Source organism: Oncorhynchus masou, chromosome 13 (assembly GCF_036934945.1).
Source record: "Oncorhynchus masou masou isolate Uvic2021 chromosome 13, UVic_Omas_1.1, whole genome shotgun sequence".
Taxonomy (NCBI): domain Eukaryota; kingdom Metazoa; phylum Chordata; class Actinopteri; order Salmoniformes; family Salmonidae; genus Oncorhynchus; species Oncorhynchus masou.
The window spans coordinates 69,387,863-69,414,529 of NC_088224.1; the positions used below are offsets into that span (position 1 = coordinate 69,387,863).

Below are 26,667 nucleotides of genomic sequence, written 5' to 3' on the forward strand. Positions count from 1 at the left end.
GAAGCTATACTGTTACACTGGCAATACTAAAGTGCCTATAAGAACATCCAATAGTCCAAGGTTAATGAAATACAAATGGTATAGAGGGAAATAGTCCTATAATTCCTATAATAACTACAACCTAAAACTTCTTACCTGGGAATATTGAAGACTCATGTTAAAAGGAACCACCAGCTTTCATATGTTCTCATGTTCTGAGCAAGGAACTTAAACGTTAGCTTTCTTACATTTATTTTCTTCTCGACACTTTGTTTTTGCATTATTTAAACCATATTGAACATGTTTCATTATTTACTTGAGGCTAAATTGATTTTATTGATGTATTATATTAAGTTAAAATAAGTGTTAATTTTTCATTCAGTATTGTTGTAATTGTCATTATTACAAATACATTTGTTTTTAAATCGGCCAATTAATTGGTATCGGCTTTTTTGGTCCTCCAATAATCGGTATCGGCGTTGAAAAATCATAATCGGTCGACATCTAGTTAGGTGTTACTGGGTTGTGATGGGGGTGAGGTGTTATTGGGTTGTGATGTTGATGAGGTGTTATTGGGTTGTGATGTTGATGAGGTGTTATTGGGTTGTGATGTTGATGAGGTGTTATTGGGTTGTGATGTTGATGAGGTGTTGTTGGGTTGTGATGTTGATGAGGTGTTGTTGGGTTGTGATGTTGATGAGGTGTTATAGGGTTGTGATGAGGGGTGAGGGACCCCACTTTCACCTCTGCAGCTTTTGACTTTCTCCCTATCACTCTTTGAGTACCTGCATTCCCACTGCACAGTGCATTCACACATACAGGTCACAGTGATGGCACTCCCATCTGACAATCACACCTGGAGTGCTAGAATGGAGAGGAAGGGGGATAGGGGGAGCGATGAAGAAAATAGCAGCATTCAATATGTATGGTGTGAAACATGTTCACTTAATTAAAGCCACGTGGGAGTAATCCACCCCACTCTGCCAACAATCTGAAGTCAAATATCCACCGGGTGTTACTGAAAGAACCATGCCAAAGCACTGATCCCCTGTTGATGGAAATGACAGCGAACAACAAGTGTTGCATACACTAAAGGGTTTACAGTCTAGCTAAGTAACAGGTGTTTGGTGTGCAGGGAGAATGGGGTGGTCTATGACTGGTCGGGGTGAGATGAGTGAGATGAGCTTCAGTGTGACTCAGTCTGCCTGTCTCTCGAACTCCCCAATGGCCCCTTATTCCCTATACAGTGCACTACTTCTGATCAGTGCCCTATAGGCACTATTGGGGATAGGTGGCATTTAGGATTCAGCCTCTGTCTGTTCTGTGTTGGTTTCATTAGAGAGCTTTCTCTCTCTGGGCTTGCAGGGCCAAAGATCACCTTATCGACTCCGTTGCACTCTACCCCTCTCTCTCTCCCTCCATCTCCCTCTGAGTCCATCTGTTTCTGCCTGGGCTTTGAACCCCTTTCACTCAGCCTCTCGTTCATTCTCAGTTGAATTGGCCTCTTTGTTTTGGTCTTTTCACTTCCTGTTGGAATGGAATGAATTTAAGCAAGCAAACACCATTGTTTTTACTGCCCAGCTTCAATTGTTGAGTGTGAACTGATGCAACAGCTAAGTTAGCATACATTTGGTTCTGGAAAGTTACCATAGCTCCTAAGAAGATATTAAGTCAGATATTTCAGATTTGACATTTGACATTCAGACTATTTTCATGGTCTGAAAATGAAAAGAATTCAGACCCTTTGCTATGAGACTCGAAATTGAGCTTCCATTGATCATCCTTGAGATGTTTCTACTTGGTAAATTCAATTGATTGGACATGATTTGGAAAGGAACACACCTGTCTATATAGTGCAGTTGACAGTGCATGTCAGTGCAAAAACCAAGCCATGAGGTCGAAGAATTGTCCATAGAGCTCAGAGACAGGATTGTGTTGAGGCACAAATCTGGGAAAGGGTATCAAAACATTTCTGCAGCATTGAAGGTTCCCAAGAACAAATTGGCCTCCATCATTATTAAATGGAAGAAGTTTGGAACCACCAAGACTGTTCTTAGAGCTGACTGCCTGGCCAAACTGAACAATCAGAGGAGAAGGCCCTTAGTCAGGAAGATGACCAAGAACCTGATGGTCACTCTGACAGAGTTCCTCTGTGTAGGCTCAGAGAACCTTCCTGAAGGACAACCATCTCTGCAGCACTCTACCAATCAGGCCTTTATGGTAGATTGGCCAGAAGGAATCCACTCCTCAGGAAAATGCAGTTGGACTTTGCCAAAAGGCACCCAAAGGGCTCTGACCATGAGAAACAAGATTATCTGGTCTGATGAAACCAATATTGAACTCTTTTTTTCCTGAATGCCAAGCATCATGTCTGGATGAAACTTGGCACCATCCCTATGGTGGAGCATGGTGGTGGCAGCATCATGCTGTGGGGATGCTGTAACGTAACAAAATGTGGGGGAAGTCAAGGGATCTGATTACTTTCTGAATGCACTGTAGGACATTTTGCAGGAGCAACATCATGTTGGACATGGTAGAGATTTGGGCCAGTAACCGAAAGGTTGTTAGCTAGAATCCCTGAGCCAACAAGGTGAAAAATATGTCAATGTGCTTTTGAGCAAGGCACTTAACCCTAATTGATCCAGGGTTGCCGTTGATAATGGCTGACCCTAGCTGTGACCCCACTCTCAGGTTGTCTCGGGGGGAGTTGTGATATGCAAAAAACACTTTTCCAATGAAATAGGACAAATATTAACAGCAACCAAATAATTATATTACATTTGTTATTGTTAAATAATACAGCCAGAGTTTAACTGATCGCATTCTTTATCATACCTCAATTCCTCTCTGTTGTCCTTGTTTTTCATCTAGGTGTTTCCTGTGAGCTAAATTTCCGTGCCAGCAATCGTCTCTTTCTCACGACAGTTGTTCATCCTTGCACACTGAATTGTACCTGTGAAAGTGGAAGGCAGGAAACAGAGGCAGGGCAAACTGAACAGAGAGACCAAACAAACTTGTTTGTCTGGAGGAACCATGAAAATGTTTCCCTCGGGGCTGTGAAACAAACACCGAGAACTGTTTCTCTCAGAAGAGACACAACAGCATCGCAAATAATCAAAAGGTTAGCAGTAGCACTCAGAGACTCATGATTTCCCTCTGGTCTTCTCGTTTAACGCCTCTGAATTCTTTCCATTTTACATCTACAGAATTCTACAGATGGTTTTTGGGAATGTTTAAGAAAGTGAAGAGTCTGGGAGAAGCTTCATTAGAGCAGCCAGACACTAACTGCAGACAGAGGTGGAAGTGTTTTCTGCAGCAGCACAGCTCTAAGTGCAGACGGTGTGCCCCACAGTATAGTGTAACCCTAACGACTACGCTGAAGAAGTACAGAATGTGAACAAACAGATGCACCGGCCAGTCCACACTGTTATAGAACGCTAATACTATTCTAGACACAAGTCAAATCTGAAACAGTACACATCTCAGTGCTGGGGCCCGGCCAGTGAGGATTGGAAGAGAGTTGGGTTTTTTAGCTCCTCAGCGGACCTTTATCTCCGTTCACTAACTAAAAGTCCTTGCTGTACCAACTCTCTGTGGACACCTCCCAGACAGAAACATCCCTTTCTGCCAGGCAGTACAGCCACAAGTGCAGAGTGTCTCTCCAGCTAAATGTACAGAGTCATTTCCCTCTGCACGTGCAAGATGTTTCTCCTTATGACACATGACAGCAGACCGTGCACTGGCTGACTGGCTGACACTCAAACCAAACACAGACTATCATATGCGCTGGTTGGTATGTGTGAGGTGAATGACAAACACACATTTGATTTGTGTTCATTTGTGTCACATGTGTATACACACACACACACACACACACACACACACTTCTCAACCCTTGTGCAGAGCCTGTGTAGCACCTTTAGCAGTGAGAGCTCTTGGTTTCTGTCAGGCAGGGCTGTGTTGAGACTTAGAAACCTTTCTTGGTTACTCAGGTAATGACCTGTCTCTGTCTGGCTACATGGTGCACAGTGACCCCTTAACCTTTCATCAGAAAGACACTCCTCTCCTCCGTCCATCACACTTCAGGCACATCCTTTCCTTCACTCAGTGTGCTTTTTATTTTTCAGAGGCTTTCTTTTATTGTTCAGTGTTGCCTACAGATGTTTCTCTTTGCTGTAGGAACCCACTGCACTATGTGAACATGGGCCTAATGAAATATTTATCAACACTCACTGTAGTTTATTTTTATCTTTATTTAACTAGGCAAGTCAGTTAAGAACAAATTGTTATCTGTACCAACAGATTTGTACCTTGTCAGCTCGGGGATTTGAACTTGCAACCTTCCGGTTACTAGTCTAACGCTCTAACCACCAGGCTACCCTGCCGCCCCAAGTCACATGGTTTATCAAGGTGATGTGTGACAGGGAAACATTGTCAACACTCTCTTCCTGCTTTATCTAAAGTGAATTTAATCACACCCTCCAGACAGTCCCTCCAGACACTGTGCTGAGCTCCATGAGTCTGCTAGATCCAGCCCACTGATCTTAGTATGCGCTGTGAATGGAGAGTGGGTTACCTTTGATGCAGGAATACATTGAAAGTCTTCCTTCAATTACTGCAAATGACATCGAATCAAAGGGGATTTGTGAAGCAGAGTACAGTGGACGGACGGCTTGTACACAAGTCAGTAAAGAAAGGCTAAATGTTAATTCATGCTAAGGACTTTACATAAGTATGCATAGCACAATATGTAACCACGCCAACATGAGGACATCAGTCTGTTACCAAGACAACAGCTCTGGATAAGCAATTTGCGCAAGGATGAGGCAAGGACTTGATGTGACTAAGAGTCGCTGTTTCTTCATATCCTATAATCTACATCAGCAATATTTGTGTTACGTCTGAGACGTCATTATGTTTATTTAATGTTTACATTCAAGATGAACCTAAATCGTGCACATTCTCAACAATAAAAGGAAATTGGGTGAGACTTCATATTGAGAGAGCGTGCCTTTTTGTTTGAGCATTTTGATTCTGTAAAGTTGTTGGCGTCATTCAGAGGTGTGATATTTTGCGTCTCAACTCTGGCAGTGAGTCAACCTCCTGATGAAAGCATTTCCCATTGATTCGTCATAGCTGGTGTCACACTCAGAGAAGTTCCTACCGGAAACACACGCTGCCCTCAGCCCTTCACATCAGCAGCAGGACCAATCCTTCCTTTGTGTGATTGCTTGATTCCCATTTCACAGCGATTTGATCCATTTCTCCATGCTCTCTTAATGCCGCATGAGAAGAAGCACCAAGTTTCCACATGCATAGCGGTCTGCATGGTGAGCGGGATATTTGTGTGTGTGTGTGACTCATGAAGCTATTGGCTGTCATTGAGAGAGACAGGTGGAGAAAAGGTGACTAATGGATTGCTAGGAGAAGAAGGGAAGTGTGAAGGCAGTGCTGATACACTTCCATTTCCTGTAGTGCATCACTCAGTAAGATACGACAACAGTAATGCAATGGATGGGAGAAAATTACCTTGAAATGTCAGCTACCTTCTGTCTCAGTGAAGCACTCTGCAGGGGTAACATAAGCAGCGAGATACGTGTATAGGCTGGATGTATTAAATAACGTGGTTGTCACTCCAACTGCAGCTGTGTGTGTAGCTAGGTTGTCCACTTAACCTTACCGCTGACTGTCTGTCTGTCTCTCTGTTCACAGTGGCCCTGCAGCTACCGGAGGGCCTGCAGATGTTTGCCTGTGTCATCGCTGACATCATCGAGAGGTAGGTACAGCTCACACTCGCACCACTCACTGGTGTGTTTAATAAGTGGCAAGTGCAAGTATCACTCTTGCTCATTTAAAAAATAAAACAGATAATTTTATCCATTTGTTGTTAGCTAAAAACATTGATGCTTCTCCCTGAAACAGACCCCCTTGACTTTGTTGTGTGGTAGTTTTGGTGGTTTTAGGTGTGTGAGCAGTCGTCATCCTTGCTGAAGTGTAAGTTGATCTGTGAAGTTGAGCCGGCATGGCCACTCTCTGGTCATTAAGCCAGCCAGTGTTATCATCATTCCCTACCCTCCGCAGCCAGCTCATATCTGTGCCTCAGCAGAACATTAGACACGATTTCCTCCGGACCGAGCGGCTATCAACACTTCACTCATTCACGGTTGGAGGAGAGCACAGCCATTATTCTTGTTAATTACATCTCGCTACAGTCTGCATAGGCCCCTATTGCACACAAACACTCTATCACACAGACACACTCACACAAACTGATGCTGGAGCAGTTTGGAGTTCCTCGGCATCAGTGGTTTTAATCATTTGTCTTGTATACACTGAGCTTTGGCCTACGTCGTGCCTTAACAAGTTTGTGCAACATTGATAAATTGTTCATAACAAAAGCAGTAATCCACTTTAATGTAGACCTACAACATGTATTTAAATTGTTGAAAGAGGAGCTCTGTGTGTTGTTTCCTTCATCTTCTCATTCTACCCCTCTCTGTCTCTCTCTGCTGGGACGACTGTAAGGGTTCTCGAAGAAGATTGCTGCATCACTCCACATCCAAAGTGGATTCCTTTCCTAGGTGAACAGTATGTTCAATACTAATGAGGTTAGTTGATAGAAGTGAAGGATAGCGAGCTAGGGAAGGGAAGTTTCCGCATGGTTTTCAGTCAGAGCACATATTAGATTTCAGACCGGTGTCCTCATATGAAGCCATGCCTGTCATACCACAGTTATGGACCGTTGAGAAACAGGAACAGGGCTGAAAGCTTTGACTTTCTCCCTGTCCCTCTCTTCCCTCAACGTTCCGCTCTCCTCCTCCTCCTCTACCCAGTCCCCCCTTTCCTTTTAACACCTCTCCATCGCCCCACTAGTGCAACGCCTTTCTCATTCTGTCTAATCTCTCCTTCACTCCCTGTACGGCCGTCTCCCCTCCTCTCTCTCTGGCTACGAGGCGAATGGGGATTGAGTGAGCGAGGCAGAGAGAGAGTGGTGGCGATAGGGGCCATGTCTTATCAGCAGCGCTGCTATCAGTAGAACAACTGCCTCTCTCTCTCGTATCTGGGCTTAAACCAACCCCTTATACACGGTGTCCATCCCAGAGTCCTCTAAATGAATGACACCCCATCACCTTCGACCATCTCAGGCCATTTCAGCTAATGAGCACAATTAACGGCAGATAATTGTCTTCCTCACCTCCCTCACACCTCTTCCTCCCCCTTCTCTCCTGCATGTCTCACCCCATCCAGATCCTACAGACGAGGGAGCAGTTTCCTCTGTCACCAGTTGTTGTTGTTGTTTGGTTCTTCACTTCTTTCTGTATAAATAAATCAGCAGCCTCATTTGACTCCCAGGTCACAGTATTTCACTGTGTTCCAATGATCAGGCTAAGTGTTACATGAAGGCAGTACATCTAGAGAATGGGCTTGGCCCCTGAATAGGGGATCTAGCTACAGAGGGATTGTTGGACAGTTGGTGTCCCTGGTCACCATGCTGTATCTGACCTCTACTCACCCTTCTCGTTCTGTGGGGTCAGCAGAGGGTTCTGTCAGATGTAGATGTTTAGTGACTAGTAAGAGCCTGGCTCCATCTCACCCACTGTGATCGCCAGGCAGTCCGTGTGTGGTGTGGGGACTGGCCCGGGCTGAGGTCCATGTCAGTGCGGGGATGAAGGGGCTAAGCTGTGGGTAAGGAGCTTGGGTGGGATGGACAGCTATAAGCCCTAATGAGAGCAAGCTGCTCTGAATTCTAGCCCATGCAGTCAGTTAATACACATCAACTGTGGGGGGGAACGCAGGCACACAGGTGCACACACACACACAGGTGCACACACACACACAGGTGCACACACACACACAGGTGCACACACACACAGGTGCACACACACACAAGGACAAAGACACAGACACACGTGTGCGCAATAGGCAGAGACTGGCTCCTCCAGTACATAGACTCAGCACAGTGCTCAGTGCTCACATACAGCCAGAAAGAACACCTACACAAGGGGACAGAGGTGCTCATAAAAGAAGCAATGTACTTACATGGACTCACACTGAAACAAAGACAATACTAGGCCTGTATAAGCTGCTCTCATTTTCAACAATACAGTATATGTCTGTATAGCCACACTCAGGCCTACCAATAGAGAATTGGCTCCTACTTAGCCACATATTCTATCTGTTCCACACAGGCATCTGTAAGCATACTCTCTCCCACAGAGAAGTAGAGAGACTGCACCACGCTTCCACTGATCATTTAGAATGTCTCTCACACGCAGGCCTGCTTCTGTTCTTTAAAGAGGCTTTGATAGGCCCACAAAGAACTTAGTAAACCTTGTAAAGGTCTGCTGTAATGGCTCCAGTTGAAGAGGCACGCTCTGACTTCACACTGTATCATCTGCTTGCCTGTAATACAGCTACACACGGTTGCATCCCAAATGGCACCCTATTCCCTAAATAGTGCGCTACTTTTGACCAGGGCCCTAAATAGTGTACTACTTTTGACCAGGGCCCTAAATAGTGTACTACTTTTGACCAGGTCCCTAAATAGTGTACTAATTTTGACCAGGTCCCTAAATAGTGTACTACTTTTGACCATGGCCCTAAATAGTGTACTACTTTTGACCAGGGCCCTAAATAGTGTACTACTTTTGACCAGGGCCCTAAATAGTGTACTACTTTTGACCAGGTCCCTAAATAGTGTACTACTTTTGACCATGGCCCTAAATAGTGTACTACTTTTGACCAGGGCCCTAAATAGTGCACTAAGTTTGACCAGGGCCCTACATAGTGTACTACTTTTGACCAGGGACCTAAATAGTGCACTACTTTGACCAGGACCCAAAGGACACTGTGTAGGGACTAGTGTGCCATTTGGTGCAGCAGCTCTCTTGATAACTGATAAAGCCATTCAAAGAGACTTAAGACATAACTCAACTTTCACAACAAGTAAACAGACAGATATGAACACCGCTGAGGAAGAATTGATCAGAACAACAGAAAGAATCCCTAACTTGGACAGGCGTGATGGTGTGTGTTGTCATCCCGCCATATGTTTCATTGCCTTTGATGCCACACCAACTATCTTCACCGCAGCCTTGAATGATAATTTGATGAACTTCCTTTTAATATTTACTGTGCTGTTCTGGGAGTGGAGAGCCAGGGCTTGTGTTGTCGCCATCCCAGTCATCCATGGCCTAATCCTGGAGACTGGGAAGGAGAGCGAAGTAGGGAGGGAGCAGAGGAAGTCCGGGAAATACAGGGATGGGGGGTGGCAGTAACATTTAATGTCCTCTGTCATCGGCTCTCTGGCAAGGAAGAGATGGGCCTCTCCTCCACACAGAGAGATATTGACTTGTGACATAACTAGGATCTTGTACTTGGGGGTGAAGGTACATGACATGAGAGCATTATGTATCAGAGGGCCCTATTTTTAATGACTCATATACTCACACACATAACTGTGTTCACAGTATGAATCACAGAGGAGGTCATTTGTATATTTCGGCTTTTCAAACATAGATTTGTCACGGTGCCGGCCCAGGAGAATGATTTGTAATAAATGTAGTGCTTAGATATTCTGGCTATTTTCATGTCAGCACGCCACTTAGATCAACAGCCTCATCGGTTGAATGTCATGTCAGATGAAACGCAGGCAGTGATTGACCTGCCACTGTGTCCATGGCAGCAGAGTGAATGAAATGGGAGATCAGAGCCTTATTTCTCTCTCTCGCACACACACACACACAAACACAGAGCCGCTGCTGTCTCAGACCTTTCTGGTCACTTTCCACATCCCTCTGGACCTCATCCTGGGACATCATCAGCCAGAGACGGATTCATTTCGCATACTTTCATTCATTTCAGTCTGCAGTAACGTGTGTGAGCAGCAGAAGCGACCTCGGCCCACAGCCTTCCATGTATCATCTTCCTCTATGTCAGCCCTGCCTCCATAGAGGAAGACTGGCAGGAGCCTCCTTGTCCTTGCCTCACCACTCGCACCCCAGCCTCTCCATTCCTCCCACAGCACAGCTGAGCAGTAGGTAGCGGGAGCCCGGGTGTGACAGTGTGTCCCGGCCTTCTGTCCCCACCAATTACATAAGAAGCTCACACTGGGTGTAGAGAGCAGCAGGGCCCCCATTTTGCACACGCACGCACGCGCGCATACACACGCACACACACACACACACACACACACACACACACACACACAGGGCATCTCTGACTAATGAGCTCTCCTGCTTGGCAGCCCCCTCACTATCCTCCTAAATTCCAACCACATCTGTCTCAGGACTCTAAGAGGAGACAGTAAGATACAAACATCCAGACACACCTGGACTATACGGCTACAGTGGGCCATACGGCTACAGTGGGCCATACGGCTACAGTGGGCCATACGGCTACAGTGGGCCAGACGGCTACAGTGGGCCAGACGGCTACAGTGGGCCAGACAGATGCAGTGGACCAGACAGATGCAGTGGGCCAGACGGCTGCAGTGGGCCAGACGGCTGCAGTGGGCCAGACGGCTACAGTGGGCCAGACGGAAGACGGATGCAGTGGGCCAGACAGCTGCAGTGGGCCAGACAGCTGCAGTGGGCCAGACAGCTGCAGTGGGCCAGACAGCTGCAGTGGGCCAGACGGAAGACGGATGCAGTGGACCAGACTGATGCAGTGGACCAGACATGTGCAGTGGACCAGACAGCTGCAGTGGCCAGACAACTACAGTGGACCAGACAGCTACAGTGGACCAGACAGCTGCAGTGGACCAGACAGCTGCAGTGGACCAGACAGCTGCAGTGGACCAGACAGCTGCAGTGGACCAGACAGATGCAGTGGACCAGACAGATGCAGTGGGCCAGACAGCTACAGTGGGCCAGACGGAAGACGGATGCAGTGGACCAGACAGATGCAGTGGACCAGACAGATGCAGTGGACCAGACAGCTGCAGTGGACCAGACAGCTGCAGTGGAGCAGACAGATGCAGTGGACCAGACGGCTACAGTGGACCAGACGGCTACAGTGGACCAGACAGATGCAGTGGGCCAGACAGATGCAGTGGGCCAGACAGATGCAGTGGACCAGACAGCTACAGTGGACAAGACGGATGCAGTGGACCAGACAGCTACAGTGGGCCAGATGGATGCAGTGGACCAGACGGATGCAGTGGACCAGACGGATGCAGTGGACCAGACGGCTACAGGGACCAGACAGCTACAGAATGTCCGACCCACTCCCCTCCCAACGACCAGATAGTTTACCAGTGCTATTTCAGGTTTAGTGAGAAGTCTCTTGAGTGCTTGACATTACGAGGTGGAAAGAGATCCTCCCACACCTGTGTGCCTCTTTGTCCCATATCCCAGTCATCACAACCCTGGAGAACCACGACCTATAGATCACTCTGTTATATTGGCCAACCTAAATCACCACTCTGCCTGGAGGATGGCTGCTGGTGATGTACTGGCTCTCATATAATGCCTTTGAAGACACCTGGGAAATTGCTTGACCTGTCTGGAAGATACAGTCGATGCACTCCAAAGATAAAGCAAAAACATATAGACTTTGCCGTCGTCCCTCCCGGCTGTCTGTATGTCCAGGGGGAGTTGATGGGCTTTATAGGGAGACCGAAAGGCTTGGCTGTCTGTATGTCCAGGGGGACAAGTTGATGGGCTTTATAGAGAGACCGAAAGGCTTGGCTGTCTGTATGTCCAGGGGGACAAGTTGATGGGCTTTATAGAGAGACCGAAAGGCTGGCTGTCTGTATGTCCAGGGGGACAAGTTGATGGGCTTTGTGGAGAGACCGAAAGGCTGGCTGTCTGTATGTCCAGGGGGAGTTGATGGGCTTTATAGAGAGACCGAAAGGCTTGGCTGTCTCTATGTCCAGGGGGAGTTGATGGGCTTTATAGAGAGACCGAAAGGCTGGCTGTCTGCCCTTTCTCTCCTTCACACTGCCTGGGTGCATCCCAAATGGTAAGCTATACCCTATAGTGCACTACTTTTGTCCAGGGCCCTATGGAACATATGTAGTGCCCTATAAAGGGAATAGGGTTTCATTTAGGGGCGGCGCCTAAATGAAATATGAGCAAGTGAGCAGCTAAGGACAGAAAGTCGAGATGCACTGAACACTACAGTATGTATTTACAGTGTGAGACAGAGGGAGTGGTTTTCACTTGATCTTGGTTATTTACGTAATGAAATAAAGTTCCCCGTCCTTCCGTCCGTCTGTCTGTCTGGCCAGCGTTGTGTGTGTGAGAGATATAGAGTGGTCAGTGCTCTGCTCGGGAAGGTTTCGTCCCACTACCCACTCTCTCCTATTTCACTGCTGTATCACTAACTCAGACCAGGCACAGTCACTTTCATTGAGGACCAGCCGTACATTCCAGCCTCACCACATGCAGATATAACTGAACACAGAGAGCGATGCATAATATTACCTGCAATTTCAAAGGGAAACATGAATATGTGTGGACATATTCTCATGCACATTTAAAAATGAGCCCTGGGCTTTTATGATGTTATTTTGGAGTGAATGCAGGCAGTTGACAGCCATTTCAATGTGAGCGAAATGGAAATGGGCTAATTCTGTTTTTAAATAATAGAAAACCAGAGTGCAATGCATTTACATGTTCAGAAACCATTGGTTGAAAATGGACGCACTGCAACAGAATGTTAATATCTCTGAACTAGGTCTAATATCTCTGAACTAGGTCTAATATCTCTGAACTAGGTCTAATATCTCTGAACTAGGTCTAATATCTCTGAACTAGGCCTAATATCTCTGAACTAGGTCTAATATCTCTGAACTAGGTCTAATATCTCTGAACTAGGCCTAATATCTCTGAACTAGGCCTAATATCTCTGAACTAGGTCTAATATCTCTGAACTAGGTCTAATATCTCTGAACTAGGTCTAATATCTCTGAACTAGGTCTAATATCTCTGAACTAGGTCTAATATCTCTGAACTAGGCCTAATATCTCTGAACTAGGCCTAATATCTCTGAACTAGGCCTAATATCTCTGAACTAGGCCTAATTCCTCTGAACGTTAATGCTGTACACAGAGTTTACAGAACATTAGGAACACCTAGTCTTTCCATGACATAGACTGACCAGGTGAATCCAGGTGAAAACTATGATCTCTTATTGATGTCAGGTAGCCTAGTGGTTAGAGCATTGGGCCAGTAACCGAAAGGTTGCCTAATTGAATCCCCAAGCTGACACGGTAAACATCTGTCGTTCTGCCCCTGAACAAGGCAGTTAGCCCACTGTTCCTAGGCCGTCATTGAAAATAAGAATTTGATCTTAACTGACTTGCCGAGTTAAATAAATAAATACAATTAAATCCACTTCAATCAGTGTAGATAGATGAAGGGGAGGAGACAGGTTAAAGGAGTTTTACAGCTTGAGAAAGTTGAGACATGGATTGTGTATGTGTGCCATTCAGAGAGTGAATTCAGATAAATATTTTAAGTGCCTTTGAACAGTGTATGTTTTGTTCACTCAGTGTATATCTGAACTGAATGTGAACAGAACAGATTCAGGAGTGTCCACATGTAAAGTGGAGAGGCTATTGTAGGAGCTAGTGAACCATTTGTAGCATGGCTTCCTGCTTTGAAAAGGAAGGTTAGCTACACATCTGCCCTGTGCTCCCTCTGAAGGAGAGAGCGTGAAGGAGAAGTGGGGAGCAAAGGTGAAGGGATGACTTTATGGGAGGAGGGAGAAAAATAGTGTATTGCTTAACAGGGGAGGGTAGAGTAGAATATTCCAGTAGAATGTCAGTAGATCTAGAAAGCAGCTTGGTGGTGGACCATGCCAAGGATTGAGAGCTGAGAGAATGACACATGTTGAGAGGGGGAGGGAATAGAGGAGGAGGAGAGGAGCCAAAACAAGTTGTTGTTGAAATGAACAGGACAGAGATTGTCATATGACTGGAAGGAACAGAGTGACAGATGAGAGGAAGGTTGCAGGAAGAGGGAGAGACAGAATATTACTATCAATTACTACAGCGATAGCTCTTTGTAATCATCTTGTCTCACACTTGTACATAGTCCTTTTGGGCATGGGGATTTGAATTGCAGTACCATACTGCGTGTGTGTGTGCACGTGCGTGCGTGATTTATCCTATCAGCGTGGTTAAAGTCTAGTGACTGACCTCAGATCAGATTCCATCAAACCCTATATTCCCCTCTGCAACATAGCTAAAAAGCCTTTAATGTCCCCTCATCCATCCCAGGTCCCACTGTGTTGTCCCCTGGTTCCTCTCTTTGTGTCGTTCTGCGATCTGATAACCCACATGATAAGATATATTGTCTGCATTATTTTAAAGCTCTCTATAGATGAGATTAAGGCATACAAGGGTTCTCCCAGCTCTGTTCAACAATATTGGATTCCCATAACGGTTGCCATATCATTTTGTTTTTGTTTCGTTTTTTAAATTGGATTCAAGCACCTCTCAGAATGCAGTGCTGTGCAGTTTAGAGGGTCTGTATGTTGATGAAGCTGTAGTCTTTTGCATAATGACCCGGGCCCAGGCTGTTTGAGAACCTGCCAGAACAAATAGATGAGATGCGTTCCCAGAAATAGACCCAGCAGTAATGATCTTGTTTTTGGTGGATTTAAAGGATTATCTAATGGTATTACTGAAAACATCTGTCTAAGCTTCCATCCTATCCTCCCTCCCCGCCCGCCTGCTGCACGCCCTTGTTACTACGTTACCACTACACCTACTGTACCCATTCACTGTCAATTACTACAATTAGTCTGTCATTTTCACCCGCGTTTTGTCTTCCAATTTTCCTGGTGTAAAACGTGGGAGTCATAGTGTTTGTATGACAAAGCTAAATGGAAGAAAGCTTTGTTGAGCAAAAGGCTCGGAGAGAGAAAGGCGGGAGAGGAAGTAGAGGAACATGTAATCGTCCAACACGGGCCCCTGCCAGATTTCTGTTTTCAGGGGACTATTTTGTCAGTGTATTTCTGTGTTCTGTAAAGCAGATTACTGGTATCAGATTTGTTAAAACCTCACAGAGCAAACAGCTCATCTGCCTTATGCACTCAGCCAGCAGCGGCCTTCTCTCTCTCTTCTCTCTGTCTCCACCTCTCTCTTCTCTCCCTCTTCTCTCTCTCTTCTCTCTGTCTCCACCTCCCACTTCTCTCTCTCTTCTCTCTGTCTCCACCTCCCTCTTCTCTCTCTCTTCTCTCTGTCTCCACCTCCCTCTTCTCTCTCTCTTCGCTCTGTCTCCACCTCCCTCTTCTCTCTCTCTTCGCTCTGTCTCCACCTCCCTCTTCTCTCTCTCTTCTCTCTGTCTCCACCTCCCTCTTCTCTCTCTCTTCGCTCTGTCTCCACCTCCCTCTTCTCTCTCTCTTCGCTCTGTCTCCACCTCCCTCTTCTCTCTCTCTTCTCTCTGTCTCCACCTCCCTCTCTCTCTCTCTTCTCTCTGTCTCCACCTCCCTCTTCTCTCTCTCTTCGCTCTGTCTCCACCTCCCTCTTCTCTCTCTCTTCGCTCTGTCTCCACCTCCCTCTTCTCTCTCTCTTCGCTCTGTCTCCACCTCCCTCTTCTCTCTCTCTTCGCTCTGTCTCCACCTCCCTCTTCTCTCTCTCTTCGCTCTGTCTCCACCTCCCTCTTCTCTCTCTCTTCGCTCTGTCTCCACCTCCCTCTTCTCTCTCTCTTCTCTCTGTCTCCACCTCCCTCTTCTCTCTCTCTTCTCTCTGTCTCCACCTCCCTCTTCTCTCTCTCTTCTCTCTGTCTCCACCTCCCTCTTCTCTCTCTCTTCTCTCTGTCTCCACCTCCCTCTTCTCTCTCTCTTCTCTCTGTCTCCACCTCCCTCTTCTCTCTCTCTTCTCTCTGTCTCCACCTCCCTCTTCTCTCTCTCTTCTCTCTGTCTCCACCTCCCTCTTCTCTCTCTCTGTCTCCACCTCCCTCTTCTCTCTCTCTTCTCTCTGTCTCCACCTCCCTCTTCTCTCTCTCTTCTCTCTCTCTTCTCTCTGTCTCCACCTCCCTCTTCCCTCTCTCTTCTCTCTCTCTTCTCTCTGTCTCCACCTCCCTCTTCTCTCTCTCTTCTCTCTCCTCTCTGTCTCCACCTCCCTCTTCTCTCTCTCTTCTCTCTCTCCTCTCTGTCTCCACCTCCCTCTTCTCTCTCTCTTCTCTCTCTCCTCTCTGTCTCCACCTCCCTCTTCTCTCTCTCTTCTCTCTCTCTTCTCTCTGTCTCCACCTCCCTCTTCTCTCTCTCTTCTCTCTCTCTTCTCTCTGTCTCCACCTCCCTCTTCTCTCTCTCTTCTCTCTCTCTTCTCTCTGTCTCCACCTCCCTCTTCTCTCTCTCTTCTCTCTCTCTCCACCTCCCTCTTCTCTCTCTCTTCTCTCTGTCTCCACCTCCCTCTTCTCTCTCTCTTCTCTCTGTCTCCACCTCCCTCTTCTCTCTCTCTTCTCTCTCTCTTCTCTCTGTCTCCACCTCCCTCTTCTCTCTCTCTTCTCTCTCTCTTCTCTCTGTCTCCACCTCCCTCTTCTCTCTCTCTTCTCTCTGTCTCCACCTCCCTCTTCTCTCTCTCTTCTCTCTGTCTCCACCTCTCTTCTCTCTCCTCTCTGTCTCCACCTCCCTCTTCTCTCTCTCTTCTCTCTCTCTTTTCTCTGTCTCCACCCCCCTCTTCTCTCTCTCTTCGCTCTGTCTCCACCTCCCTCTTCTCTCTCTCTTCTCTCTGTCTCCACCTCCCTCTTCTCTCTCTCTTCTCTCTGTCTCCACCTCCCTCTTCTCTCTCTCTTCTCTCTCTCTTTTCTCTGTCTCCACCCCCCTCTTCTCTCTCTCTTCGCTCTGTCTCCACCTCCCTCTTCTCTCTCTCTTCGCTCTGTCTCCACCTCCCTCTTCTCTCTCTCTTCTCTCTCTCTCCTCTCTGTCTCCACCTCTTTCTTCTCTCTCTCTTCTCTCTGTCTCCACCTCCCTCTTCTCTCTGTCTCCACCTCCCTCTTCTCTCTCTCTTCTCTCTCTCTTTTCTCTGTCTCCACCCCCCTCTTCTCTCTCTCTTCGCTCTGTCTCCACCTCCCTCTTCTCTCTCTCTTCTCTCTGTCTCCACCTCCCTCTTCTCTCTCTCTTCTCTCTGTCTCCACCTCCCTCTTCTCTCTCTCTTCTCTCTCTCTTTTCTCTGTCTCCACCTCCCTCTTCTCTCTGTCTCCACCTCCCTCTTCTCTCTCTCTTCTCTCTCTCTTCTCTCTGTCTCCACCTCCCTCTTCTCTCTCTCTTCTCTCTCTCTCCACCTCCCTCTTCTCTCTCTCTTCTCTCTGTCTCCACCTCCCTCTTCTCTCTCTCTTCTCTCTGTCTCCACCTCCCTCTTCTCTCTCTCTTCTCTCTCTCTTCTCTCTGTCTCCACCTCCCTCTTCTCTCTCTCTTCTCTCTCTCTTCTCTCTGTCTCCACCTCCCTCTTCTCTCTCTCTTCTCTCTGTCTCCACCTCCCTCTTCTCTCTCTCTTCTCTCTGTCTCCACCTCTCTTCTCTCTCCTCTCTGTCTCCACCTCCCTCTTCTCTCTCTCTTCTCTCTCTCTTTTCTCTGTCTCCACCCCCCTCTTCTCTCTCTCTTCGCTCTGTCTCCACCTCCCTCTTCTCTCTCTCTTCGCTCTGTCTCCACCTCCCTCTTCTCTCTCTCTTCTCTCTGTCTCCACCTCCCTCTTCTCTCTCTCTTCTCTCTCTCTTTTCTCTGTCTCCACCCCCCTCTTCTCTCTCTCTTCGCTCTGTCTCCACCTCCCTCTTCTCTCTCTCTTCGCTCTGTCTCCACCTCCCTCTTCTCTCTCTCTTCTCTCTCTCTCCTCTCTGTCTCCACCTCTTTCTTCTCTCTCTCTTCTCTCTGTCTCCACCTCCCTCTTCTCTCTGTCTCCACCTCCCTCTTCTCTCTCTCTCTCTCTCTCTCTTTTCTCTGTCTCCACCCCCTCTTCTCTCTCTCTTCGCTCTGTCTCCACCTCCCTCTTCTCTCTCTCTTCTCTCTGTCTCCACCTCCCTCTTCTCTCTCTCTTCTCTCTGTCTCCACCTCCCTCTTCTCTCTCTCTTCTCTCTCTCTTTTCTCTGTCTCCACCTCCCTCTTCTCTCTCTCTTCTCTCTCTCTTCTCTCTCTCTTCTCTCTGTCTCCACCTCCCTCTTCTCTCTCTTCTCTCTCTCTTCGCTCTGTCTCCACCTCCCTCTTCTCTCTCTCTTCTCTCTGTCTCCACCTCCCTCTTCTCTCTCTCTTCGCTCTGTCTCCACCTCCCTCTTCTCTCTCTCTTCTCTCTCTCTTCGCTCTGTCTCCACCTCCCTCTTCTCTCTCTCTTCTCTCTCTCTTCGCTCTGTCTCCACCTCCCTCTTCTCTCTCTCTTCTCTCTCTCTTCGCTCTGTCTCCACCTCCCTCTTCTCTCTCTCTTCTCTCTCTCTTCGCTCTGTCTCCACCTCCCTCTTCTCTCTCTCTTCTCTCTCTCTTCGCTCTGTCTCCACCTCCCTCTTCTCTCTCTCTTCTCTCTCTCTTCGCTCTGTCTCCACCTCCCTCTTCTCTCTCTCTTCTCTCTCTCTTCGCTCTGTCTCCACCTCCCTCTTCTCTCTCTCTTCTCTCTCTCTTCGCTCTGTCTCCACCTCCCTCTTCTCTCTCTCTTCTCTCTTTCTTCTCTCTGTCTCCACCTCCCTCTTCTCTCTCTCTTCTCTCTGTCTCCACCTCCCTCTTCTCTTCTCTCTCTCTTCTCTCTGTCTCCACCTCCCTCTTCTCTCTCTCTTCTCTCTCTCTTCTCTCTGTCTCCACCTCCCTCTTCGCTCTCTCTTCTCTCTCTCTTCGCTCTGTCTCCACCTCCCTCTTCTCTCTCTCTTCGCTCTGTCTCCACCTCCCTCTTCGCTCTCTCTTCTCTCTCTCTTCGCTCTGTCTCCACCTCCCTCTTCTCTCTCTCTTCGCTCTGTCTCCACCTCCCTCTTCGCTCTCTCTTCTCTCTCTCTTCGGTATGTCTCCACCTCTCTCTTCTCTCTCTCTTCGCTCTGTCTCCACCTCCCTCTTCGCTCTGTCTCCACCTCCCTCTTCGCTCTGTCTCCACCTCCCTCTTCGCTCTGTCTCCACCTCCCTCTTCTCTCTCTCTTCTCTCTCTCTTCGCTCTGTCTCCACCTCCCTCTTCGCTCTGTCTCCACCCCCCTCTTCTCTCTCTCTTCGGTCTGTCTCCACCTCCCTCTTCTCTCTCTCTTCGCTCTGTCTCCACCTCCCTCTTCGCTCTGTCTCCACCCCCCTCTTCTCTCTCTCTTCGCTCTGTCTCCATCTCACTCTTCGCTCTCTGTCTCCACCTCCCTCTTCTCTCTCTCTTCTCTCTGTCTCCACCCCCCTCTTCTCTCTCTCTTCGCTCTGTCTCCACCCCCCTCTTCTCTCTCTCTCTTCGCTCTGTCTCCACCCCCCTCTTCTCTTTCTCTCTTCGCTCTGTCTCCACCCCCCTCTTCTCTCTCTCTTCGCTCTGTCTCCACCTCCCTCTTCTCCTCTCTTACTGCCACTTCTCTCTCCACCTCCTCATTTACACCCCCTTCCATCACACAACCTCCTTCTGGGTTTCAACTCACTTCTTCCATTGCTCTTATATTGTTCTCCTCGCTCTCTCATCTCTCATCTCTCTCTCTCATCGTTCTTTCTCTCTCTATCATCACTCTTTCTCTCTCTCTCATCTCTCTCTCTATCATCGCTCTTTCTCTCTCTCTCATCTCTCTCATCTCTCTATCATCTCTCTCATCTCTCTATCATCTCTCTCTCTCCACACATACAGAAGTTTCAAAACAATAAAGACATTACAAATGTCATATTATATATATATATATATATATATATATATATATATATATATATATACAGTGTTGTAACAATGTACAAATAGATAAAGTACACAAGGGAAAATAAATAAGCATAAATATCAGTTGTATTTACAATGGTGTTTGTTCTTCACTGATTGCCCTTTTCTTGCGGCAACAGGTCACAAATCTTGCTGCTGTGATGGCACACTGTGGAATTTCACCCAGTAGATATGGGAGTTTATCAAAATTGGATTTGTTTTAGAATTCTTTGTGGATCTGTGTAATCTGAGGGAAATATGTATCTCTAATATGGTCATATGTTGGACAGGAGGTTAGGAAGTGCAGCTCAGTTTCCACCTCATGTTGTGGGCAGTGAGCACATAGACAGACCTGGCTCTCAATAGAAGACAGGCTATGGCGACTTCTCTCAAAACCAAGGCTATGCTCACTGAGTCTGTACATAGTCAAAGCTTTCCTTCAGTTTGGCTCAGTCACAGTGGACAGGTATTCTGCCACTGTGTACTCTCTGTTTAGGGCCAAATAACATTCTAGTTTGCTCTGTTTTTTTGTTAAGTAATTATCTTTTTGTTTTCTCATGATTTGGTTGGGTCTAATTGTGCTGTTGTCCTGGGGCTCTTTGGGGTGTGTTTGTGAACAGAGCCCCAGGACCAGCTTGCTTAGGGGACTCTTCTCCACGTTCATCTCTCTGTAGGTGATGGCTTTGTTGTGGAAGGTTTGGGAATCGCTTCCTTTTAGGTGTTTGTAGAATTTAACAGCTCTTTTCTGGATTTTGATAATTAGTGGGTATCGGCCTAATTCTGCTCTGCATGCATTATTTGGTGTTCTACGTTGTACACGGAGGATATTTTTGCAGAATTCTGCGTGCAGAGTCTCAATTTGGTGTTTGTCCCATTTGAAGTCTTGGTTGGTGAGCGGACCCCAGACCTCACAACCGTAAAGGGCAATGGGCTCTATGACTGATTCAAGTATTTTTAGCCAGATCCTAATTGCTATGTTGAAATGTATGTTCCTTTGGATGGCATAGAAGGTCCTTCTTGCCTTGTCTCTCAGATCATTCATAGCTTTGTGGAAGTTACCTGTGGCGCTGATGTTTAGGCCAAGGTATGTATAGTGTTTTGTGTGCTCTAGGGCAACAGTGTCTAGATGGAATTTGTATTTGTGGTCCTGGCGACTGGACCTTTTTTGGAACACCATTATTTTGGTCTTACTGAGATTTACTGTCAGGGCCCAGGTCTGGCAGAATCTGTGCAGAAGATCTAGGTGCTGTTGTAGGCCCTCCTTGGTTGGTGACAGAACCACCAGATCATCAGCAAACAGCAGACATTTGACTTTGGATTCTAGTAGGGTGAGGCCGGGTGCTGCAGACTTTTCTAGTGCCCGCGCCAATTCGTTGATGTGTATGTTGAAGAGGGTGGGGCTTAAGCTGCATCCCTGTCTCACCCCATGACCCTGTGTGAAGAAATGTGTGTGTTTTTTGCCAATTTTAACTGCACACTTGTTGTTTGTGTACATGGATTCTATGATGTCGTATATTTGACCCTTTTACACCACTTTCCATCAGTTTGTATTGCAGACCCTCATGCCAAATTGAGTCAAAGTCTTTTTTGAAATCAACAAAGCATGAGAAGACTTTGCCTTTGGTTTGGTTTGTTTGGTTGTCAATTAGGGTGTGCAGGGTGAATACATGGTCTGTTGTATGGTAATTTGGTAAAATGCCATTTGCTCAGTACATTGTTTTCATTGAGGAAATGTACGAGTCTGCTGTTAATGATAATGCAGGGGATTTTCCCAAGGTTACTGTTGACGCATATTCCACGGTAGTTATTGGGGTCAAATTTGTCTCCACTTTTGTGGATTGGGGTGATCAGTCCTTGGTTTTCCAATTTCCCCTGAAGTGGTTCGAGTCTATGGATTCTTCAATTACACTGAGCTGATTTCTGACGTGCTGTTCCTTCTTTTTCCGTAGTGTATTTCTGTATTGTTTTAGTGATTCACCATAGTGAAGGCATAGACTCGGTTTTAGGTTTAGGTTTTCAGGGTCTCTATGTTTTTGGTTGGACAGGTTTCCCTCCCCTCTCTATCATCTCTCCCTCTATCATCTCCCTCCCTCTCTCTCTATCATCTCTCCCTCTATCATCTCCCTCCCTCTCATCTCTCACTCTCGCTATCATCTCTCCCTCTATCATCTCCCTCCCTCTCATCTCTCACTCTCGCTATCATCTCCTCTCTCTCTCTCTCTCTCTCTCTCTCTCTCTCTCTCTCTCTCTCTCTCTCTATCATCTCTCCCTCTCTCTATCATCTCCCATCTCTCTCTGTCATCTCCCTCCACTCTCTATCATCCTCCATCTATCATCTCCCTCCCTCTCTATCATCTCTCCCTCTAACATCTCCCCTTCTCTCTCTATCATCTCTCCCTCTATCATCTCCCTCCCTCTCTCTCATCTCTCCCTCTATCATCTCCCTCCCTCTCTCTCATCTCTCCCTCTAACATCTCCCCATCTCTCTCTATCATCTCACCCTCCATCATCTCCCCCCTCTCTATCATCTCTCTATCATCTCCCCCTCTCTCTCTATCATCTCCCCCTCTCTCTCTATCATCTCCCCCTCTCTCTCTATCATCTCCCCCTCTCTCTCTATCATCTCCCCCTCTCTCTCTATCATCTCCCCTTCTCTCTCTATCATCGCCCCTCCATCTCTATCATATCCATCTCTCTCTCTCTATCATCTCCCCCTCTTTCTATCATCTCCCTCTCTTTCTATCATCTCTCTCTCTCATCTATCATCTCCCTCTCTGACACTAACTTAGTCAGACTTTCTTTTTTCTCCGTTCTCTCTCCCTCCGTATTTTTGCCTTTCCTTTCTCTCTAACTTGATTCTTCTAAAGAGAAAATAATGAGGCTTCCTCTCCGCTGAGTTGCCCTGCTATTACCCAGGGAAGTGCCTCTTCCTCTCCTCCAATATCCTCCCTCCATCCCTGCTCACAGACGCAGGACGAATTGGAGCTCTTGTCTGAAATGTAATGAAATGAAAGATGAGCCATCACCAGGTGCAGGATATAAATATGTCACACCCGTAACCTGATTGTGTGTACGAGGAGAGGCTGAGTGATGTACATCATTGTTGTGTATGTATGAGGAAAGGCTGAGTGATGTACACCATCGTTGTGTGTGTACGAGGAGAGGTTGAGTGATGTACATCATCGTTGTGTGTGTACGAGGAGAGGCTGAGTGATGTACATCATTGGTGTGTGTGTGTGTGTGTGTGTGTGTGTGTGTGTGTGTGTGTGTGTGTGTGTACGAGGAGAAGCTGAGTGATGTACATCATCATTGTGTGTGTACGAGGAGAGGCTGAGTGATGTACATCATCGTTGTGTATGTGTGTGTATGAGGAGAGGCTGAGTGATGTACCCAATCATTGTGTGTGTGAGGAGAGGTTGAGTGATGTACCCCATCGTTGTGTGTGTACGAGGAGAGGCTGAGTGATGTACATCATCATTGTGTGTGTACGAGGAGAGGCTGAGTGATGTACATCATTGGTGTGTGTGTGTGTGTGTGTGTGAGGAGAGGCTGAGTGATGTACCCAATCGTTGTGTGTGTGAGGAGAGGTTGAGTGATGTACCCCATCGTTGTGTGTATGAGGAGAGGCTGAGTGATGTACCCCATCGTTGTGTGTGTGAGGAGAGGCTGAGTGATGTACCCCATCGTTGTGTGTATGAGGAGAGGTTGAGTGATGTACCCCATCGTTGTGTGTATGAGGAGAGGCTGAGTGATGTACCCCATCGTTGTGTGTATGAGGAGAGGCTGAGTGATGTACCCCATCGTTGTGTGTATGAGGAGAGGCTGAGTGATGTACCCCATCGTTGTGTGTATGAGGAGAGGCTGAGTGATGTACCCCATCGTTGTGTGTATGAGGAGAGGCTGAGTGATGTACCCCATCGTTGTGTGTGTGAGGAGAGGCTGAGTGATGTACCCCATCGTTGTGTGTATGAGGAGAGGCTGAGTGATGTACCCCATCGTTGTGTGTGTGTGAGGAGAGGCTGAGTGATGTACCCCATCGTTGTGTGTATGAGGAGAGGCTGAGTGATGTACCCCATCGTTGTGTGTATGAGGAGAGGCTGAGTGATGTACCCCATCGTTGTGTGTATGAGGAGAGGCTGAGTGATGTACCCCATCGTTGTGTGTATGAGGAGAGGCTGAGTGATGTACCCCATCGTTGTGTGTATGAGGAGAGGCTGAGTGATGTACATCATCGTTGTGTGTGTGTGTGAGGAGAGGCTGAGTGATGTACCCCATCGTTGTGTGTATGAGGAGAGGCTGAGTGATGTACCCCATCGTTGTGTGTATGAGGAGAGGCTGAGTGATGTACCCCATCGTTGTGTGTATGAGGAGAGGCTGAGTGATGTACCCCATCGTTGTGTGTATGAGGAGAGGCTGAGTGATGTACCCCATCGTTGTGTGTATGAGGAGAGGCTGAGTGATGTACCCCATCGTTGTGTGTATGAGGAGAGGCTGAGTGATGTACCCCATCGTTGTGTGTATGAGGAGAGGCTGAGTGATGTACCCCATCGTTGTGTGTATGAGGAGAGGCTGAGTGATGTACCCCATCGTTGTGTGTGTGTGAGGAGAGGCTGAGTGATGTACCCCATCGTTGTGTGTATGAGGAGAGGCTGAGTGATGTACCCCATCGTTGTGTGTGTGTGAGGAGAGGCTGAGTGATGTACCCCATCGTTGTGTGTATGAGGAGAGGCTGAGTGATGTACCCCATCGTTGTGTGTATGAGGAGAGGCTGAGTGATGTACCCCATCGTTGTGTGTATGAGGAGAGGCTGAGTGATGTACCCCATCGTTGTGTGTGTGTGAGGAGAGGCTGAGTGATGTACCCCATCGTTGTGTGTATGAGGAGAGGCTGAGTGATGTACCCCATCGTTGTGTGTATGAGGAGAGGCTGAGTGATGTACCCCATCGCTGTGTGTGTGTGTGAGGAGAGGCTGAGTGATGTACCCCATCGTTGTGTGTATGAGGAGAGTCTGAGTGATGTACCCCATCGTTGTGTGTATGAGGAGAGGCTGAGTGATGTACCCCATCGTTGTGTGTATGAGGAGAGGCTGAGTGATGTACCCCATCGTTGTGTGTATGAGGAGAGGCTGAGTGATGTACATCATCGTTGTGTGTGTGTGTGTGAGGAGAGGCTGAGTGATGTACCCCATCGTTGTGTGTATGAGGAGAGGCTGAGTGATGTACCCCATCGTTGTGTGTATGAGGAGAGGCTGAGTGATGTACCCCATCGTTGTGTGTATGAGGAGAGGCTGAGTGATGTACCCCATCGTTGTGTGTATGAGGAGAGGCTGAGTGATGTACCCCATCGTTGTGTGTATGAGGAGAGGCTGAGTGATGTACCCCATCGTTGTGTGTATGAGGAGAGGCTGAGTGATGTACCCCATCGTTGTGTGTATGAGGAGAGGCTGAGTGATGTACCCCATCGTTGTGTGTATGGGGAGAGGGCTGAGTGATGTACCCCATCGTTGTGTGTGTGTGAGGAGAGGCTGAGTGATGTACCCCATCGTTGTGTGTATGAGGAGAGGCTGAGTGATGTACCCCATCGTTGTGTGTGTGAGGAGAGGCTGAGTGATGTACCCCATCGTTGTGTGTATGAGGAGAGGCTGAGTGATGTACCCCATCGTTGTGTGTATGAGGAGAGGCTGAGTGATGTACCCCATCGTTGTGTGTATGAGGAGAGGCTGAGTGATGTACCCCATCGTTGTGTGTGTGTGTGAGGAGAGGCTGAGTGATGTACCCCATCGTTGTGTGTATGAGGAGAGTCTGAGTGATGTACCCCATCGTTGTGTGTATGAGGAGAGGCTGAGTGATGTACCCCATCGTTGTGTGTATGAGGAGAGGCTGAGTGATGTACCCCATCGTTGTGTGTTTGAGGAGAGGCTGAGTGATGTACATCATCGTTGTGTGTGTGTGTGAGGAGAGGCTGAGTGATGTACCCCATCGTTGTGTGTGTGTGTGAGGAGAGGCTGAGTGATGTACCCCATCGTTGTGTGTATGAGGAGAGGCTGAGTGATGTACCCCATCGTTGTGTGTATGAGGAGAGGCTGAGTGATGTACCCCATCGTTGTGTGTATGAGGAGAGGCTGAGTGATGTACCCCATCGTTGTGTGTATGAGGAGAGGCTGAGTGATGTACATCATCGTTGTGTGTGTGTGTGAGGAGAGGCTGAGTGATGTACCCCATCGTTGTGTGTATGAGGAGAGGCTGAGTGATGTACCCCATCGTTGTGTGTATGAGGAGAGGCTGAGTGATGTACCCCATCGTTGTGTGTGTGAGGAGAGGCTGAGTGATGTACCCCATCGTTGTGTGTGTGAGGAGAGGCTGAGTGATGTACCCCATCGTTGTGTGTGTGAGGAGAGGCTGAGTGATGTACCCCATCGTTGTGTGTATGAGGAGAGGCTGCTGCTGCTGCTGTCACACTTCCTCAGTGAAGTTGTCAAGAGTGTGTCAGTGGCTAAAACACAAACACGATAATACACCTCCCCTGAGACCACTGTCCTGTCTCCACTGTTATAACACCCTGCTTATCTGTCTGTCTGTCCCCTGAGACCACTGTCCTGTCTCCACTGTTATAACACCCTGCTTATCTGTCCGTCTGTCCCCTGAGACCACTGTCCTGTCTCCACTGTTATAACACCCTGCTTATCTGTCTGTCTGTCCCCAGAGACCACTGTCCTGTCTCCACTGTTATAACACCCTGCTTATCTGTCTGTCTGTCCCCTGAGACCACTGTCCTGTCTCCACTGTTATAACACCCTGCTTATCTGTCTGTCTGTCCGCTGAGACCACTGTCCTGTCTCCACTGTTATAACACCCTGCTTATCTGTCTGTCTGTCCCCTGAGACCACTGTCCTGTCTCCA

At 47.6% G+C, this 26,667-nt stretch overlaps 1 protein-coding gene across 2 annotated transcripts in view; it reads left to right on the plus strand.

The window, feature by feature from the left end:
* LOC135552946 (2-(3-amino-3-carboxypropyl)histidine synthase subunit 1-like) overlaps positions 1-26,667 on the plus strand; it is a 103,203-nt gene that overhangs the window by 4,979 nt on the left and 71,557 nt on the right. For both annotated transcript variants that reach the window (XM_064984902.1, XM_064984901.1), the window contains exon 3: positions 5,692-5,755. In XM_064984902.1, the coding sequence (XP_064840974.1) occupies positions 5,692-5,755 (64 nt within the window). The remainder of the gene's footprint in view (positions 1-5,691; positions 5,756-26,667) is intronic.